The sequence below is a fragment of the Agelaius tricolor genome, unplaced genomic scaffold, assembly GCF_023055355.1.
Source record: "Agelaius tricolor isolate 1412-34295 unplaced genomic scaffold, bAgeTri1.0.p SCAF_28, whole genome shotgun sequence".
Taxonomy (NCBI): Eukaryota; Metazoa; Chordata; class Aves; order Passeriformes; family Icteridae; genus Agelaius; species Agelaius tricolor.
The window spans coordinates 5353378-5370398 of NW_027269288.1; the positions used below are offsets into that span (position 1 = coordinate 5353378).

At 49.2% G+C, this 17021-nt stretch overlaps 2 protein-coding genes and 1 long non-coding RNA gene across 11 annotated transcripts in view; 1 reads left to right on the forward strand and 2 right to left on the reverse strand.

The window, feature by feature from the left end:
• Window positions 1-17021, forward strand: part of MRPS16 (mitochondrial ribosomal protein S16) — a 320729-nt gene that overhangs the window by 178087 nt on the left and 125621 nt on the right. The gene's annotated exons all lie outside the window — the stretch shown is intronic.
• CAMTA1 (calmodulin binding transcription activator 1) overlaps window positions 1-17021 on the reverse strand; it is a 248296-nt gene that overhangs the window by 26206 nt on the left and 205069 nt on the right. For 6 of the 9 annotated variants that reach the window (XM_071449111.1, XM_071449110.1, XM_071449115.1 and 3 more), the window contains 6 exons: window positions 16054-16180; window positions 15237-15371; window positions 2474-2613; window positions 1587-1783; window positions 1165-1243; window positions 11-326 (listed from right to left, as the gene is read on the reverse strand). In XM_071449111.1, the coding sequence (XP_071305212.1) occupies window positions 11-326; window positions 1165-1243; window positions 1587-1783; window positions 2474-2613; window positions 15237-15371; window positions 16054-16180 (994 nt within the window). Of the gene's footprint in view, window positions 1-10; window positions 327-1164; window positions 1244-1586; window positions 1784-2473; window positions 2614-9840; window positions 9969-10477; window positions 11410-15236; window positions 15372-16053; window positions 16181-17021 lie in introns of those variants that run through there. The other 3 variants (XM_071449116.1, XM_071449117.1, XM_071449118.1) reach the window with 3 other exon arrangements.
• LOC139600735 (uncharacterized) lies at window positions 4490-9819 on the reverse strand. The gene is made up of 2 exons (XR_011682654.1): window positions 4768-9819; window positions 4490-4712 (listed from the first exon to the last, which is right to left on the reverse strand). It is a non-coding gene; the product is annotated as an uncharacterized lncRNA (long non-coding RNA).

Here is a 17021-nt window from a genome sequence, read left to right on the forward strand (position 1 = left end):
GATGCTTTACCTGTGTTTGTACTGGAAATCACTGTGACTCCCTTCTGAGGCTCCTGAGAGGCAACAAGCTCACTGTGCCACTGGGACACCCAGCTCTCTGTGTTGGAGTCTGTGCTCGAGGGGCACTGAATCCTGGGGTTCTGCCCAAGCTGAGTTTGCTCATCTCTCTGCAGCTGCTCCAAGCACTCTGCCAGCTTGACGTGGCCCCGAGAGCGAGCGATGGCCAGGGGCAGCCTCCCGAGGGAGTCCGGGATGGAGATGGCGCGGCGGTCCCACTTGTACAGCACAACAGCTGCATCCATGTGGCCCAGGGCACAGGCCCACATCTAAAGAGGAAAAGGTAACTGAGCCACTGGAGATCTGCCTTCTCCTTTCTTGTTAATCTCAGCTCAAGGAAAAACTCTTCTGATCAACAAAACCATGACATGCTCAAGGCCAGCAGATCACGTTTATAGATGTTCTAACCCAGTAAAACCAACCCAACCCAACCCAACATAGGGGACTGAATACATGCTATTCTCTCCTACAACAGAGAAACCTCCAAATGAGGTTTGGAGCTGACAGTTTGGAGCAGACAGAGCTGACAGTTTGGTTTCTTCTGTTTTGGGTTTTTTTAGTGACATTGACATCACTGCAGAGACAGAACAGCTTCATACACAAAGGAATCTCTGAGGTCAGAAACATGCAGACAGGACTAAAGGTTGGAAACCATAAAATCAATACTCTGAGTTGTAAACTGGCAATTCTGGTTCCCTCTGGTTTGGCTTTTTGCTTGTCTAAGTTCTCAGTCATAATTTCATTACTCCAGTAGCCAAGACAGTTTATAACTTTACAACCTCTACAGTTAAACAGTCACAGAGGACGATGTTAAAGAAGGCATGTAAAGTCCTTTTCTCACCATGATAGTGGAGACTAGATGCTGTGTAAAACACTAACCAGAACCATCTGTCTGTCCCCTTTCCTTGTGCTTCTCAATGACAAAGTTTTGTTCTGTGTGCTCTCTCTCAACAAAATGCCAGGAAGCTGATAGCACCATGCCTTACCATTTACACAGCAGGAACATCCATTCTACAGAGAGTGAAACTCTTTAGGAAAATGACACATCAGAAAGAGCTCCCCAAAGTGCCCTCAGACTCTCTCAGAAGTTTCAGACCCTGCTCTTACCAGAGGAGTGCAGGAGAAATGATCCACATTCAAAGGGTCAACTTCCAGCTCCAGATCAATGCTGTCTGCATGTTTGGTGCTGCAGGGGAAACAAGAGAAGGAATGATGCTCTGTAGCCATGTCAGGATCATTGTCTAAGCACAGATTTATCCAAAGCACTCTACCACAGAGAAGAGGCCACACACATGTACTTACTACATGGTCACAACACGTGTATTTACTACAGACAGTGCCCCCACCACAGGCATGAAGAGCATGATAGATCCAGCAGCTCTCAAGAGACAGGTCCCATCAGATCAGGGCATGGGAACGAGTTCAGGGGCTTGGCTCTTTGTACGAGACAACCAGAAACGTGGACTGAGCAAAGTTTTATAAATGCTCCTGCCATGCCTGTGCTGACAGAGTCTGAGGCTGGGTCTTACCGCCACTTGATGAGGGTCTGGATGAGAGTAGCATAGCCCTGGGCAGCAGCCAGATGGAGCAGGGTCATTCCTCGGAAAGTCTTTGAGTGGATCAAGTGTTTGGACTTCGCCCAGCATGCACGACTCATCATCTTCTCACACACCACCACCACACGGCTCTCAAAGCAGCTGCCCAGGGTCCCAGTCCCAGAAACGCACTGCAACACCACACACATCCAGTTAACCACGGAGAGGAACAGCAATGTGCCCCCTTATTAACACACTCACAAAACTATCCTTTGTCCCCTCAGAAAGGAAAGATGCCCAGAAGTTTCTCTCTTCAATTAGATAAAAAAGACACCTCATAGGACATTGGGGACTTCACCTCAAACTTAAGGATAGCTAATTAGACAGAAGCCAAAAAGTCCCACCTAAGCAATTTACTAGAAAAAGAAGAGAACAAAGAAACTAATGGCTTTTGTGAGGTGTTTTACCAGGAGCAAGAACCTCTTGCACCTAGCTGAGGTTTTCTCTGTTTGTTATTTTGCCTTTTATTAAACCTTTTTGTTTCCAACACTGCAACAGAAGCCATCCTGCTGATTTTATCCTGCCTCCAAAAGTAGCTGAGCTATCTTGGGTGAATAATATACCTCCAAGAGCTCATGAGACCTAGCTCAAAGGAAGCTACTGTTACTGAGAGGAGCTGCAGCTTGCCCTGAACAGGCAGCCTTCCGCTCCTGCAAGTACTGAAACAGTGACAAATGTGACCAAAAACCAGCTGCTGTTAAGACACCCACAAACCAGACTTGTCACTTAGGACAAACTATAACCCTTTCCAAACCCCACCTCACAAAAAAACCTCTGGTAAGAAAGCACAAAGCTGTGTCTGGACACAGAAGGGTTCATACCTGCACCTGTGTTCCACTGTTCCCATTCCCATTGCTCCCGCCTCCTACTCCTTGTTTGTGTTGCTGGGAGCCTGTCATTTCAGCCATTCTCCTCTCCATCTGCTCCAGTCGCTCCAGTATGGACATCCTGAACTGGTTATCTGGGTTGGAGAAAGCCACAGTAAGGACATTTCCATGGAAAGGAAGCTCAAGTCACAAACAGCTATTCTGGAAGTGACAGAGGAGGTTTGCTCTGCTTGGAAATGCACACACATTTGCTCTTCATCCTAGCTCTTCAACTTCCTGCAGCAACCCTCTGACTGCAATTCTAGAGACCTTCCCTACAGAAAACACACAGAAAAATGAAAAATGCAGGCAGAAGACAAATCCCTTTCCCTGTGAGTCCAACTGTAGGCACACAATACAAGGGGTAATGCAAAGCCTTTCAAAACACAAACTCTAAGAAAATATACCCATTCACAGAGCATTTCAGTAAGATCACATCTGCCATTTTAGAGTCACCGCCCTACTTTACAAGAGCCTTGAATTCAGCCTGGCCTGCATCCTGGAATCATGCAGTAATGGTATCTGGAAGAAAAAGGCTCCTCTGCTTCCTTCTGTGCTTAGGAAAAGGAGCCTTTAACAGGGCACTTGTTCCTTCCCAGGGCACTTATTCCCTCCCTTTCTTGGAAAACAGCTTCAGGCAAGTGCCAGAAACAGAACCACCATAATTTGGAGTATGGGCACTGACAATCCTGTAACACCACTCTGAAACTCTGGAGCCCTCTGGTCCCTGCAGAAGTCTGTGTTACTGATTTGTCCCTCATTGCATTTTAACATAGCACTATCCTACAGCTACCAAAGCTTGAATGGTGGAGCAGGGAGGTTCAGACAGATTAACAGATCATTGCTGAACCTGATCCCACAGACATCAGCTGAGGCAATGATTCTCTGGATAGGGCCAGTCAGTGCAGAGGGAATGGCTGCAAATGCAGAGGTCCTTCTGAGTTTCACGCAGCTCATGTGAAGATGGGCAGGACTGTTTTGTGCATAGGGAACATTTAATGAATCTTGATATCATGCTAAGAGCATAGGTAGTAAACTGTAAGGGAGAGACAGCCCCCATATTGTTCAGTTTCATGCATCCATAGAGATGGTGTGGTGTGCAGAACACTCATAAACCCAGAACCACTCCCAGTGACAGCAAAAGGAGTATGTGCACCAAAATAGACATGCTCTGATGAGGTTTTAAACATGTCAGTCTTCTTCAAGAAGAACACAGAGCCCTCCCTGGAAGGCTGTAGGAGTATTCTATGCTACACTGAGGCACAGCTCTCAGGGGAAGGTATTGGAGAGATGTGGATCTCTGCTGAGCTGCACTAAGGACAATATTGCAGACCACTGGTACAAGACAGCTCAGCTCCAGGGGCTGGAGACATCCCCTTCTCACCAAGAGGCTGCTGTGGTCTGACAGCAGGCAAGAGCTCCATTCCCTTCTGGGCAGCTTCAGCATCCCCCTCTGGCTGCTCAAGAGCCAGGGACAAAGGAGGACTGTGGTCAGCACCTCTCATCTAACCTCATGTCAGAGGTGAGCTCACTAATCCAAAAGATTTATTATTAGTGCCTTACTAATCCTTCATTTGTCCTGTTAATTGCAAAGCCCCTGGGAAAGGACTGGCAGCTGTATCACCACACACACTGATGGTGCTGCTGAGGTGTCAGGGCCCTGTCCCTCAGCTGTGGTCAGCACACAGCAGCAGCAGCAGCAGCCCTGTTTGCCCAGCAGATCTTTGTTCCAGGAGTGCTGCAGTGTGCTGCAGTGCAGTCCACACCGCTGTCTCCTCCCTCCCCATTGCCAGGCAGAGCACGTCCACTGCAGAGACTGGCACAGACCTGGCCCTGCTGAGCTCCCCTCCCTGTAAAACACAGCCCAGGCACCTCCAAAAGTGGCCACACTTGCCCTGCAGGGAACAGGGCTCCACACAGGTAATGCCATTCTCCCTAGCTGGCTACCAGCACCTGCATTTATTAGAGCTGAGAGCATCAAGCCACACTGGGTATCACATCTGAGCCTCCAGCCCCTGCATTTATTAGAGCTGAGAGCAGCAAGCCACACTGGGTATCATATCTGAGCCTCCAGCCCCTGCATTTATTAGAGCATCAAGCCACACTGGGTATCATATCTGAGCCCCCAGCACCTGTATTTATTAGAGCTGAGAGCATCAGGCCACACTGGGTATCATATCTGAGCCCCCAGCTCCTGCATTTATTAGAGCATCAAGCCACACTGGGTATCATATCTGAGCCCCCAGCACCTGTATTTATTAGAGCTGAGAGCAGCAAGCCCTACTGGGTATCATATCTGAGCCCTCAGCCTTGTACAGGCACAAGCAGCATCTTTTTAAAAGAAGAAATCTGGCTCAAAGTGGAGTCATAAACCAACAAGCTCAGGGCTGCAAGATTCTGGGGTTTGTTCCTACTCATTTAGGGGTCCACAGAGAATAATTCTGTACACCTGGACACACAGTGAAACACAGAAGTACAGATTACTATTTTCTCCCCATTTTTTTTTCAATCTGGAGCAGAAATGGATGGCCCTATGTTTGTGACTAATTTCCAGGCTCTTCTCTCTGGGCTTTATGATCTGTAATGAGTGAAGCCTCCACCTTTCCTGATCCCAAAGACACTGAGAATTTCCTGTCAGTTTTTGTCAGAAGACTGAAGTTACCAAAGGTATACCTGTCACCCACCAATGTCCCCAGACACTACACAAAACACTACACCAAAGAAACGAAAGCAGAGAACTTTTCTTAGGAAACAGAATTCAAAACATCTGGTGCTCCCAGGTATTCCTATTCAGACACCTGGCAGTGCTCCTGGAAACAATAAGGGCAGGACTAACAGGTCAGGCATTTTAGAAACATGTTGCTATTGACAAAATGGGAAGTAGAAACAAACATTCTGGAGCACCAGCACAGCATGGCCAGAGCCAGAGCCCTCCCTGTGTCTAGAAGAGACCACCAGAATTTACCCAGATCAGGGTGTGCCCCCAAATGAGAAAGCTCCAGGCAGCAAATGAGCCAAGTGGGGCAGCAGAGCAGTGAAGGTGCCCCCATGCTGACCATTTCCCAGCTGACCAAAATCAGTGCCTAAGCAAGCCACACCTGATGACAATTCCAAAATTATTCATGTATAGTGTTTTCACCATTCTGTAGTATCAATTACACCAAGATGTCCCTTTCAAAAGGAACCCTGGTCATTTGAAGTGCATGCACTGCACTAGTCTACCAAAAACACCAAACAAAACCCCCCAACAAACTAACAACAACAACAAAACCCCAAACAAACAAAAAACCAACCAAACAAAAAGAATCCAAACCAAAACACAAAAAAGAAAACAAAAAGGGAGGGGCAGGGAGGGAGTGGGAGAGAGAAGACCTTCCCCCAAGGTTTCTCCTGAACTCAGCAATGAGGCAAAATGCTCCTTTCCTATACCAGCCCTGAACACACACCAGATTAGCAGAATTTTGGACCATGTCCAGCCATTTCACATACTGCTGATGAGCCAACTGATGCACCTTGCAATGCCTGAGAGAAGGGCTACAACAACCACAGGGCTGGAAGTTACAGCTAGCACTCTGAGAAGTTCAAGAGCTTTTATCCTGTGTTATTTCTCATTTTTCTCTCTTCATCACTTCAGGGGGTCTCTGCAGGGCCACCTGCTAAACAGGCACTCAAGTTACAGGAACAGTTTCCACATTCTTGTCTTTTACAGCCAGCAGAAGATCTCATGACAAACCAAGTCTCTTGCAGGGCACTGAAGATGAGACCTCAACAACGTAAAGATCACTGTCCAAATAAGCTTTTCTCCTGCTACATTGTACAGGAGATCTAAACAGCCTGAGCCCAAGGAAATGTCTTGCACTGGAAGCACCCTCACTCTGTCCAAAGGCCACAAAGATCCACATGGATATATATTCACATACTGAAGGTTTTGCTCAAAAATTCTGCTTTTGATGGTAGAATTTAAAATCTTTTAGTGAGCTAAACAGTTAGACATGCAAATTTGTGCATATATTAAGTTTTTCCACTACATATCAATCTAAGAAACATTTTAATGTTCTTTAGGAAACTACTGAGTGTTTCTCAAGGTGTTCTTCAAGGCTTCCTCCACCAAAAGTGATGACAATAAGCACATTTCCTTATCTTCAAGAGAGAGAATAATTTCACAGAAAATATTCTGAACATTGTTTCTTTCATGGAAATTATCTTCTTCAAATTCAAGAATATCAGTGTAACACCAAAATTACTTCTCACTGTCTTTCCCCTAGCATAACAAGGAGAGGTGGTGGCAACCTGAGGGGAGCTGAACTGTCCCAGCAGGGAGGGACAGGGAGGAGCTGCCTGGTCAGATTTTGACCAGTAGTAAGCAACTGGTTTGAGTTTCATAATCATTTCCTTAAAACACAACCCATCCTTCAAGTGCAGAACAAGCTTCATTTCCATCTGCATTGTGAGAGAGCCTACTACTGATCACAGTAATGACAGCAGGTTATGCACTGAATCCTTCTAAAGATGCACAACAATTCTGCTACAAATCCTCTAAGGATACATGGTTGTTTACATCAGCTGGCATCTTACAGAGTTACAGCCTGTATTACAGTTATATATAACATAACTGTACAGTTACACACAGCAAACCTGGGTATTGTTTAATGTTACCTTTTTTTTTAATTTTTTTTTTATTTCAGGGTTGGTTTAATCCGGTGGTGTTTTCTTAACCCAGATCCCTTCACGATGAATTTAAAGCACACCTGCACCAACAGCTCAATAAGCCACCACAGCAGGCACAGAGAGTGGAAAATGCAGGGAGCAGAGGAGTTAGTTTAATCTCCAAGATTCTGGAAGCCACACCTCCATTTTCTCCCTCAGTGCTCTCCAATAACACTGAATTTCCTCAGTAAGGATCTGAACAGATGCCAGCCATTTACGTGCCCCAAGTTTTCACTGGAGGCTGCAGGAGCACGTGCCTTGTGGAGCCTGGTAACAGCTCCTGCCTGCACAGAGCCTGTTCTGACAGGGGGGCTGAAACACAGCACCTGCAAACACTTCACCTAACCCAAAGCCTCTGCCAACAGCAGGATTTCTGGCTTTGAGCTGTCCCCCATGGGCAGGCACAGCTCAGAGCACTGCCTCTGCCCACACTTTATTACAACAGGTAGTAAAGGCACACCTTCATCAAACATCAGTTCTGCACTTCCTTTGTGTGGTGCCCAACACAGGGCACAGAGCTAAGAGTGTAGCAAGGCACAGCAGTAAGGGACAAGCCCTCCTCTGCTTAACAGGCCAATTTTAAGAAATGAGCACAGAGAGCTCCTTTTCTAATCTCTGTACACTGCTGTACCAGACAAGAACACATCCCAAAGGATCTTCAGTCCTTTTGCTAAGCAAGCTTCAAGCAGCAAGAAACTGTCTGTGCCACACATGACTTGGCAGTGCAGCCTGAATGATTACAGGGAAATACTGCTGAAAATACAGACGAAAAATTAATGGGCAGTTCTCAGTAGCAAGCAGTGTTAACAATACTTGCTCTTTTTTCACACTCTCCCCTGGACATCTGGATGTTTTTAACATGCTGCCAAACCAAACTGACAGACAGTAACTGGTTAAAAGAATTAAAGGATGAGGGTCCATGATCTCCTGCACATTCCACTGGGGCTGCATCTGCCCAGCATGCAATTATTGCCCCACAGAATTCTGAACACTGAGCTAACAGGGGTGTGCAAGACCTGCATGCTCCCAAGCACTGTGCTCAGATACTCTGGTGTGGAGGAGCCACTCTGAGGGCTTTGGCTGCCCAGCCTGTGCTGTTTCTTTATCAGCAGTTTCTGTGTTAAGTCATCCCCTGCATGAGCACACACAGACTGAACTGAGCAAGTGTGACAGCTGAGCAATGTAAAAAAAGCCATGCAGCATGAAGACATTTTTCTGTTTTGCAGAGCAAGCCAGAATTCTCTCACCATATTCTCTCATACAGCACAAGCTGTGGGTGGGGAAGGAAGCAGTCTAAGGCCACATCACTCACACTGCCACTGCTCTGTTTCTATTTTGCAAATCATCTGTCACTGGTCTACAAAATCTTGCTCAATTATTCTGTACAGCACAAATCCTGAACATCTTTCATGTTGCAGTAACAATTTTATCATTTAATGCTGATTTCTGAGGTGGCATTGTTGCAGAACACCTATTTCTGAAATAGAACTGGGGTTACATCCTCAATGCCCCTTATGAGAACCTCTCTTTAGCACTAAGTTGTTACAGGTCACAGTCTCTACCAGCAAATGAAAGCATTTAAAATTAATATTTTAGGACAAATGCATATCTATATTAATGAGGCAGGTCACTTCCAGGGCTTTAGATCAGTGAGAAATGCCACAATACTGAGGGATGAGATGAGGAAAACACTGTATTGTACACTCTGAGCCTAAAGAGCAGCCGAAGAAACTCCATGAAATGAACACTACAGGACATGGGCAGGAATGATGAAGTCATCCAGACCTACACACACAGGTACTGTCAGTGATTTTAAGCCATTAATTCACCTGCCCAGGCATGATTTCTTACTGTCAACACTTTCCCCACAATTCTTCCTGTGCTGTAGGACTCTAGCTATTACTCCCATGCCATCTGGGATTACTCTGTCCCTCTCTGTAACCCCCAGTGCTCCCTCAAAACTGGGTACTTCTCTACTTTATCATGCCATTACTAGGAAAGAGAAGCAAGAGGGTTGCTCAGGCTGACTTCTTCCCCAAGTGGCAGTCTCTATACCAACAGCAATAAAGCACTTGCTGCCCTATTTTTCAGGCTTCTCTTCCCCTGGGCTTAGGGAGGGCAAGATCTTAATGCTATCCAGGAACAGCTGCTTCAGGAAACAAAGGAAAGTTTTAAACATGCCATGTGCACTTTATATATTTTAGAGGTAGAGCACACTGCCAAAGACATCACTCCTTGTGCTGTTTTGTAATTTGTATAAAAGCTTGGCTGCCTAAGGTCAGTCTCTGCATCTCAGGTCACAAACTGACCTGACAGGTGCCAATACTATGAAAAATGTACAGGGAAAATGCTCTTGGATGTATGCAAGAGCAACAGCCAGGGAGAACGTGCTGTGCTGCTGCTCACCTGCCCAGTGCTACTACCCAGGGCTCCTGGAGATCTCCTCCATTGGGCTACATGCTAAAGGACTACAGACAGGAAAAAAGCATCTCATGCCACACATGCAGGATCTGTGCTTACAGTACTGTGTATGATATTTACGTATGCATATGGCAACAATTCTGACCCAAGTTTTCTCTCCTTAAATCTGCAACCTCAAGAGTCAAAATACTCACTCCGAAATCACCAGACTGAAGAGCAGCATGCTATAAAATGGTCTCTACTTGCTGCAAAGTTAGGTAAATAGGAAAACTGAAAGCACTGGAACAGGTCAGCTTTGCTGGAAGCTTTCATCAAGTCTGACGTCAGTCATGTTTACCCCATCTAAACTGCGAGCAGTCCACACAGTCTCCTGAAGTCCTCTTCCCAATCCTGCTCTTTCTGGCAAAGCACGCTGCAAAACAAGTTTTCCAATACCGTGCTGTGGAGCAGGCGTGTGTTTCCAGCATCCCTAAGATCCCCAGGAAGGTCTGGGCTACCGACCTCCTTGTGTGCCGTACCAGCTCGGCACACGCGGCTGCGAGCTGCTCCGATGTAATGTGTCCTGCCGCACACGTGATGCTACAATTAAAGTGCTGTCACAACTCCGAGCCTGCATCGCAGCATCACTCGGGAGGGGCTGAGGACCAGCACGGCAGGGCGAGTACATGAAAACAGCGCCTCGTCCCACGGCTGGGGGCACAGCAAAGGGGGCACAGCGAGCAGCAAGGCGCGCAATCATCGTGGAAGTGCAGCAGAGTGAGGCACAACACAGAAGCATGCAGATTTAAACCCAAACAAGCACTGCGCAACACTTGATCCTGCAATACTTACTGAAAGCAGTACTTTGTCACATGTGCGCATCCACCGGACCCCTCCGCAGTCCCTCTACCTGCTTCCAGGTAAATAATGTGACAACACCTGGCACCAGAGGACTGACCTGGGAGTCTACAAGGCATCAGCGGAGGCTCCAGCCAGCATCTGGCGCAGACCCCGCAGCAGGGGCGGGCAGAGCAGGCTCCCCCCAGACCTGCTTGTCGTCTCTCGCATCCTCGCAGCCAACTGGAGCCCCGGGGTCCTGTCGCAGCGCCGGCGGCTCTCAGCGGTGCCACCCCCGCGCCCCGGCGGCCGCAGCGGACGGGCTAAGGCTGGCCGGGCTAAGGCTGGCCGGCATAGCCGGGGCTCGGGGCGGCCCGGCCGGCCGCGGAGGAGAACGAGCCCGGGCGCCGTTCAGCGGCCGCGAGCATCGCAGCCCGAGCGCTGGGGCCGCGGTGGGCAGCGGGCTCCGGGGCGCAGGGGCCGGCATGCGGGGACGGGCGGGCCGCTCCTCGCCGCGGGACCGGCGCCGCCTCAGAGCCCGCGGCGGATCGCGGCCGGTCCGCGGCTGCCGCCCGCCCCCCGGCTGGCGCTGCGCCGTGACAGACACCCCGGAGCGGCGTCCCGGGCGGCGGCTCAGGCAGCGGCTGGGAGGCTCAGGCGGCCGTCCCGGTCACCCCGGGCGCGCCCACGGAGCCATCGCCGCGCCCGATACCCTCTCACACCCCCAATCCCGGGCGGCCGGCACCTGCCCCGGGCACTCCGCAAGGGGAAGCGCCCAGACCGCGCCACAGGGCAGAGAGCAGTGGCGCCGGTCCCGCCGCCGCCCTCAGCCCACGCCGGGGCCCCGCGCCGCCCTCATGGCGGGAGGCCGGCCCGTCCGACGGGCTCCCCGCCCCGCGCCGGCCCGGTGCGGCTGCGGGCGGGCGGCGCCTGCCGCCGCCTCCCATTGTCTGCGCGGGGCGGCGCGGCCGGGCGGGCCCTGCCCCGCTCCGCCACCGGGCCCGCCCCGGCCTGACGTCACCGGGCCCCATTGGCGGCCCCGCCGTGTTTACAGCGGCCCCGCACCGGGCACCGGGCGCGCACCGGGCACCGAGCGCCTCGGAACGCGCCGCACGCGAGAGTCAGCCCCGGGACGCGCCAGCCCTGCCTGGGTCACCGTCCCGCTCATACCACAGCTCTCCTCATTTCGCTGCACACTCAGTATTTGTATTTTTACTCGTTGGTCTAATAAGGCAAATCTGCGGAGCGGTAAAACCCGACAATTTCGGAGACTGCGCGGTCCCACCATCCACAGGAATCACAGACCCCCGGGCAGCAGGGCACGTTCAACCATCGGCCTGAGGAATCTGATGTCTGACCATGAAGTCAGGCTGGCTCAGAAGACAACATTCAGCATAGGAAAGGAAATATTCCTTGCCTCAATTCAATCACATTATGATCAAAATGGAAAAGGACAGTCTGGGAAATGCAGTCAGAGCAGTAGGAGACTGGCTTCCTGAAACAGTGTCCTTAATAATAGTGTGTGAAAAGAAAAAAAACACCAAACACATCTCAGCAGGAATATAAACAGAACCGACAAAGGCTCCACACTACACAGGAGTCAGTAGAGGGGAGGATGAATAGAAAGTTAAGGAGTTTACTGGATAGCTCCTATCAAGGCACAAGGTATCCGTGTCCTCTACCAATGCTCACACATCCCCACAAGCTGCACCACAGGCTTTTAACAAGGTACAAAACATTCATCCCTCCTCCCACAGAGAGCCCAAACAGATAATCTTTTATGGTAACATCCAAGATGTAAACACCAGTCACCTTTACCCAGCTGGAAAGAGAAGTGAAAAACTGTGAATACTGTTTATAACACAGATCTTTTTCCTATGGAAAGTCTCTTACAGCTGCAAAACGTTCAGTGATACTGAGCACATCTCTCCTACCCGACTCTGGTGTCCTGCATCTCACCACAGGCTAAGAAGGGCATCTGGTCCCGCTAAAGAGACACATGCCAGGGGTTTGGTGATAACATTACCACTGTACAGGAATCATGTACCTGTCAAATTGTGGAATGCCACAGGTAGCACACACAGGCTGTTTGCTCACAGATGATTCCAGGCTGAAGTGAGAGTTTGGATACCACTGGTGTGGCCTCATCACGCTAACACAAGTGAGCCACCAAGCCCCACCTCCCCGAGTCTTTTTATGTTTTCCAGCTAGGAAAGACAGCCAGATTACACACTGAGAACCAGCAGGAGCTGAAAGGCTGCCTGTCAGGTGCGTCAGTGCCATGTACATTCAGTGCCAGTCACACCCTTGACTCAGTACACACCAGTACACACTTGACTCATCAGTACACACATGGCCTGCCCCCATTTTTAGGTTCTGTCCTCTTTCCTGCAGATGCATATGTGTAATGCCAGCAGCACTCACAGGCATTTCCCCAGAATTTCTGATCACATCCTGTGCCAAGGAAACACCATCTCTACAGACATTTTATGGAAGCAGCAAAGGCTTCTGCAGAGGGTAAACACAACGTGCTTTCCATTGGGAATCTGTATTGAAATGCCTTTATAATTCCTTATGCATCTGCCATGAGATCATCTCTGCCCTTCAGTTCAGCCTTCAGTTCTTCAAGCCTCATTTGCCTTTTTTTTTTCTTAAAAGAACCTCTCTACAGACAGTGAATGGAAAGTGAGCTCAAATGGCTATAAAAGCACACAATGGCTTCTGAGAACTGAGTTTTACATAGAAAACAGAAAAGGCTGCCAAGTTTATCAGCAGAGATCAGGATCACATGAGAGTGGTCCTTTATGAGAAAAAGGTTTGCTTTGAAAAGAAAGAATATCACTATTCAAATTAACTAGAAAAAATGCAAGAACACCGGCAGCTGGTGTCAACTGTCCATTTGTAAAAGACCTAACTCACCCATGAGTGAGAAATAAGGAAAACTCAGAATAAAACAAGTATCTCTGTATAGTTCAGAAGAGGGTGCACAATCCTTCATGGCACAGCAGACACAAATGAAGGAAGGAGCCCTTCAGAGGATGGCACAGAACAGGCTGCCTTCAGACTCTTTTTCTGCCCACTCCTATGCTTGGCTCAGTTCTTAGAAGCAGAAGCATGGTGGAAGATGGTCTCACAACCCTTCCCAGTCATTAGCAGGACTGCTCCCTGATCCCAAAGGCAAATACTTGTGCTGTGCTCAAAAAAAAAAAAGTGTGACTTTTGTCTTAATGGAACTGAAAACATAGAGTTCACATATAGAGCAATTTTGACTTTATTTTAAAGACATTTGTGGAAGGGAATTGTTTATCTAAACTTAGATGAGATGGAAATTGCTTGTTCTTTTCCCAGGGTGTTCCTGGGGTATGGCTGTTAGCTCTATTCTCTCTGGCAGTGCTCATTCCAGCTGGAATCATGAACTGTGTTTTAACAATGCAAAGGAACTCAGAGTGTTCCACTGAGTTAATTAAAAAGAATTTTAAAATTCTTGTCAATATTTTGTGACTACAAATATTCCTCGAAAATCTTCCCTCAAGACCACGTAACAGTCAGTAGGGCAAGGATTTTAAGCAGGGAAATTAAAGCAAACAGAGAAGTCAGGGATTTGTGTATTTATTCAATTGATAGAATCAACTCACATTAGTTTTCACCTTGGCTAGCTAAGCTAACATTTGCTCTCTAGCAGTAAATGAGAAGATGTAGCTGGTCCTTTAAATAACAGTGTAATTTGCTCCCTTTGGAGCACTGTGCATCAAGGCAGAGGCTTCTGATAAATCATGGTTGGTATAATTATTCAGTCTTTTTCCCTGAAGGGCCTCTGCAATGCAGCGGTCCTCTTACTTTTTTTTTTCCCCTCCCTGTTAGCAATGCCCTAGTTTGTTCACTGCTGCAGTCCCCCTCCCTTCCACCATCACCACAGCATAACAACCTCTAATTGAGAGCTGGGCTGCTAACCAAGAGCACCCAGAGAAGCTGCAGGGACACCAGAGACAGCACTCACAGCCACCTTCTCAGCTCCTCCCAGCTCAGCAGCACCAAGAACTGTCAAACAAGGCATTCATAACCTACCCACCTGGCATGCCAACCCTGGATTGCTAACAGCTGAGCATCAATCACCATCACACGCTCTCAGCTGCACTCCACAAGCAGCAGGAGGCCCTGGCAGCAGATGAGAAGCACCCACAGGCTCTTACAATCTTCTCAAGTCAAGCAAATTTGATTTTGATGCTGAACACAAGACTTAGTGCACCTCCTTGTTAAGAGCCAGTTCTGTTTCTGTTTGCAACTGTACCTCTGCAGCCACATCACAAACCTCTCCTCACTCTGCAATGCCCACAGTGCTCTGTCTCCATGCTGCTCTTTGGAAGTGCTACCATGCCAGCTTCTTTAGCACATCTCTCTTGTACATGCCTTACTACCTCCCCATTTCCTGCTTAAATAAATACACTTTTTTTCTAGACAAGCTCAAGTTTCAGAGTTCTCAGGAAAGACAATTCCAGGGTGAATGCTTCTCTCCTAGAAACTGGGCAGTATGATCAGCTTTCCATTCAGACAAACAAACCCACCTCTTTGTCATCCTCTATAAAAGGCAGCAACATTTTGTTCACACCAACAGAGCTAATAAAACTTTTCAATGAAAGTACTTTGATTAACATTGCCACAGCCCTTCCTGTCAGGACAAACCTGCCCCTCTACATCCCTCCCCACCAGGAGCTGCTCTGTCATTCACAGTTCTGCATTTGTTCTGCTTTCTTAAGGAATATCCCACTTTTCTTACCGTCCAAGGACAGCCAGTCATGCTGGGAGGAAGGCAGGGTTGGCAGAGCTCTGGCTTTATATTCAAATACCACAGAATTGGAGATGATCTGATTGTTGAAGGCAACTTGCAAAGTCACAAGCCCAGTGTCATGAGCTAAAAGGAAAATACATGTTGTAAAACAGAGAACTCCCTGCAGAAACCCCAGCTAGGAATTACCCCATGTGCCAAATATTGTGCTGAGAGCAGGTGAAGAGATGGGGTGCTGAACAGTATTTTTGTGACTAGACAATTCAACAGTCCAAAATACCTGTTGGTATATTCAAACGTGGAGATTTTATGCTTAAGAGTCATCTAATGGGTTATTCTGGCAAAAGGCAGCATCACTTGTTTCTAAAGACTGAGCAGCCTCACTGCATTTTCAATGGAAAGCTGGGGCCTAGCAATGAAACCAAGTTATTCTGCATCCACTTGAAGTCATATATTGCAGGCCATCACTACTGAAAATCTCTGTGGGGAGGTTAGAGGTGTTCTCATGTAAGTTACAAAGGGCAAAACAGGCAAATCAAGCCAGCAGAGCAGTTGAGTGCACTCTTGAGTAACAGCTACTCTTTAATCTGCTCTTTCAAAACAAAAGGAATGCTTAGAATTATTTTAAAGTTAATTCAAAGATTCTAAATAGTATTTGTTGTGATGTATCAAGATGCCAAATTGCTGTTCTCACACTAAACTGGTCAAAAAAAGAGGAAAATCTTCTGGATGCCAGTGCACTTTTGTACATGTATAGGACACAATGAGGCTCGGAAACCCGCAGATGTAGGAGAGCCGTGCTCCTTACCTGGGCAGTAGCAGCGCAGTACCCCTGGCTGAATTAAAGATGCAGGCACTGAGATCTGATCAAACAGACAGCTGTAATTATTGCTGGCTTCCTGCCACGGGCCGGTAATCAGGACTTTCACTCCTCCCTGCCAGGAAAAAAGGGAGAGACCCGAGCGTGACAGGAGAGGCCGGGGCGGGAGGAGCGCGGCCGGACGCGCCCGCCGCCCCTTCCCGGGGCCGTGCTGCCCTCGGGCGGCCGGGAACGGGAGCGACACGGCCGGGAACGGGAGCGATACGGCCGGGCACGGGAGCGACAGCCCGGGGGCACGGGAGCGACAGCCCGGGGGCACGGGAGCGACAGCCCGGGGGCACGGGAACGACAGCCCGGGGGCACGGGGCCGCCCGGTGCCGCTCTCTTCCCGGTGCCGCTCCCCGTCCGGTGCTGCCCTAGTCCGGGGGCACGGAGCCGCCCGGTGCCGCTCTCAGACCCGTACCGCTCCCTGCCCGCTCCCAGCCCGGTGCCGCTCTCAACCCCGGTGCCGATCCCTACCCGATGCTGCCCTAGCCCCGTGCCGCTCCCTGCCCGGTGCCGCTCTCAGCCCGGTGCGGCCCCTCCCGGTACCGGCCCGGGCCTGCCGAGCTCGCCCCGCCGAAGGCCGGGAATGTCCGGGCCGCATCCCCCGGAACCGGCCAGCGCTGCGGGACAGGGAGACCGGCCCGGAGCAGTTACTGCACACCCCCGTACAGACTCAACAGTGCTCCAAGGCTGGGCCTAGGAAAACAACATCCCCCACCATCTCTTTTTTTTAAAAATTCAAATTAACCTTCTCTTCCCATTAGTGCCTCAGTCTCTTTCCTCACACATTTCTTCACAGCAGCAAGGTCTGTGCTGCTGCCATTTTCAGCTTATGGGGCATGTGACTGATTTTGGAAGTCAGTGAGGTGGAGGGAAATGCTGAACTCATTAAGGCTGTGCAGGCCTTGAAT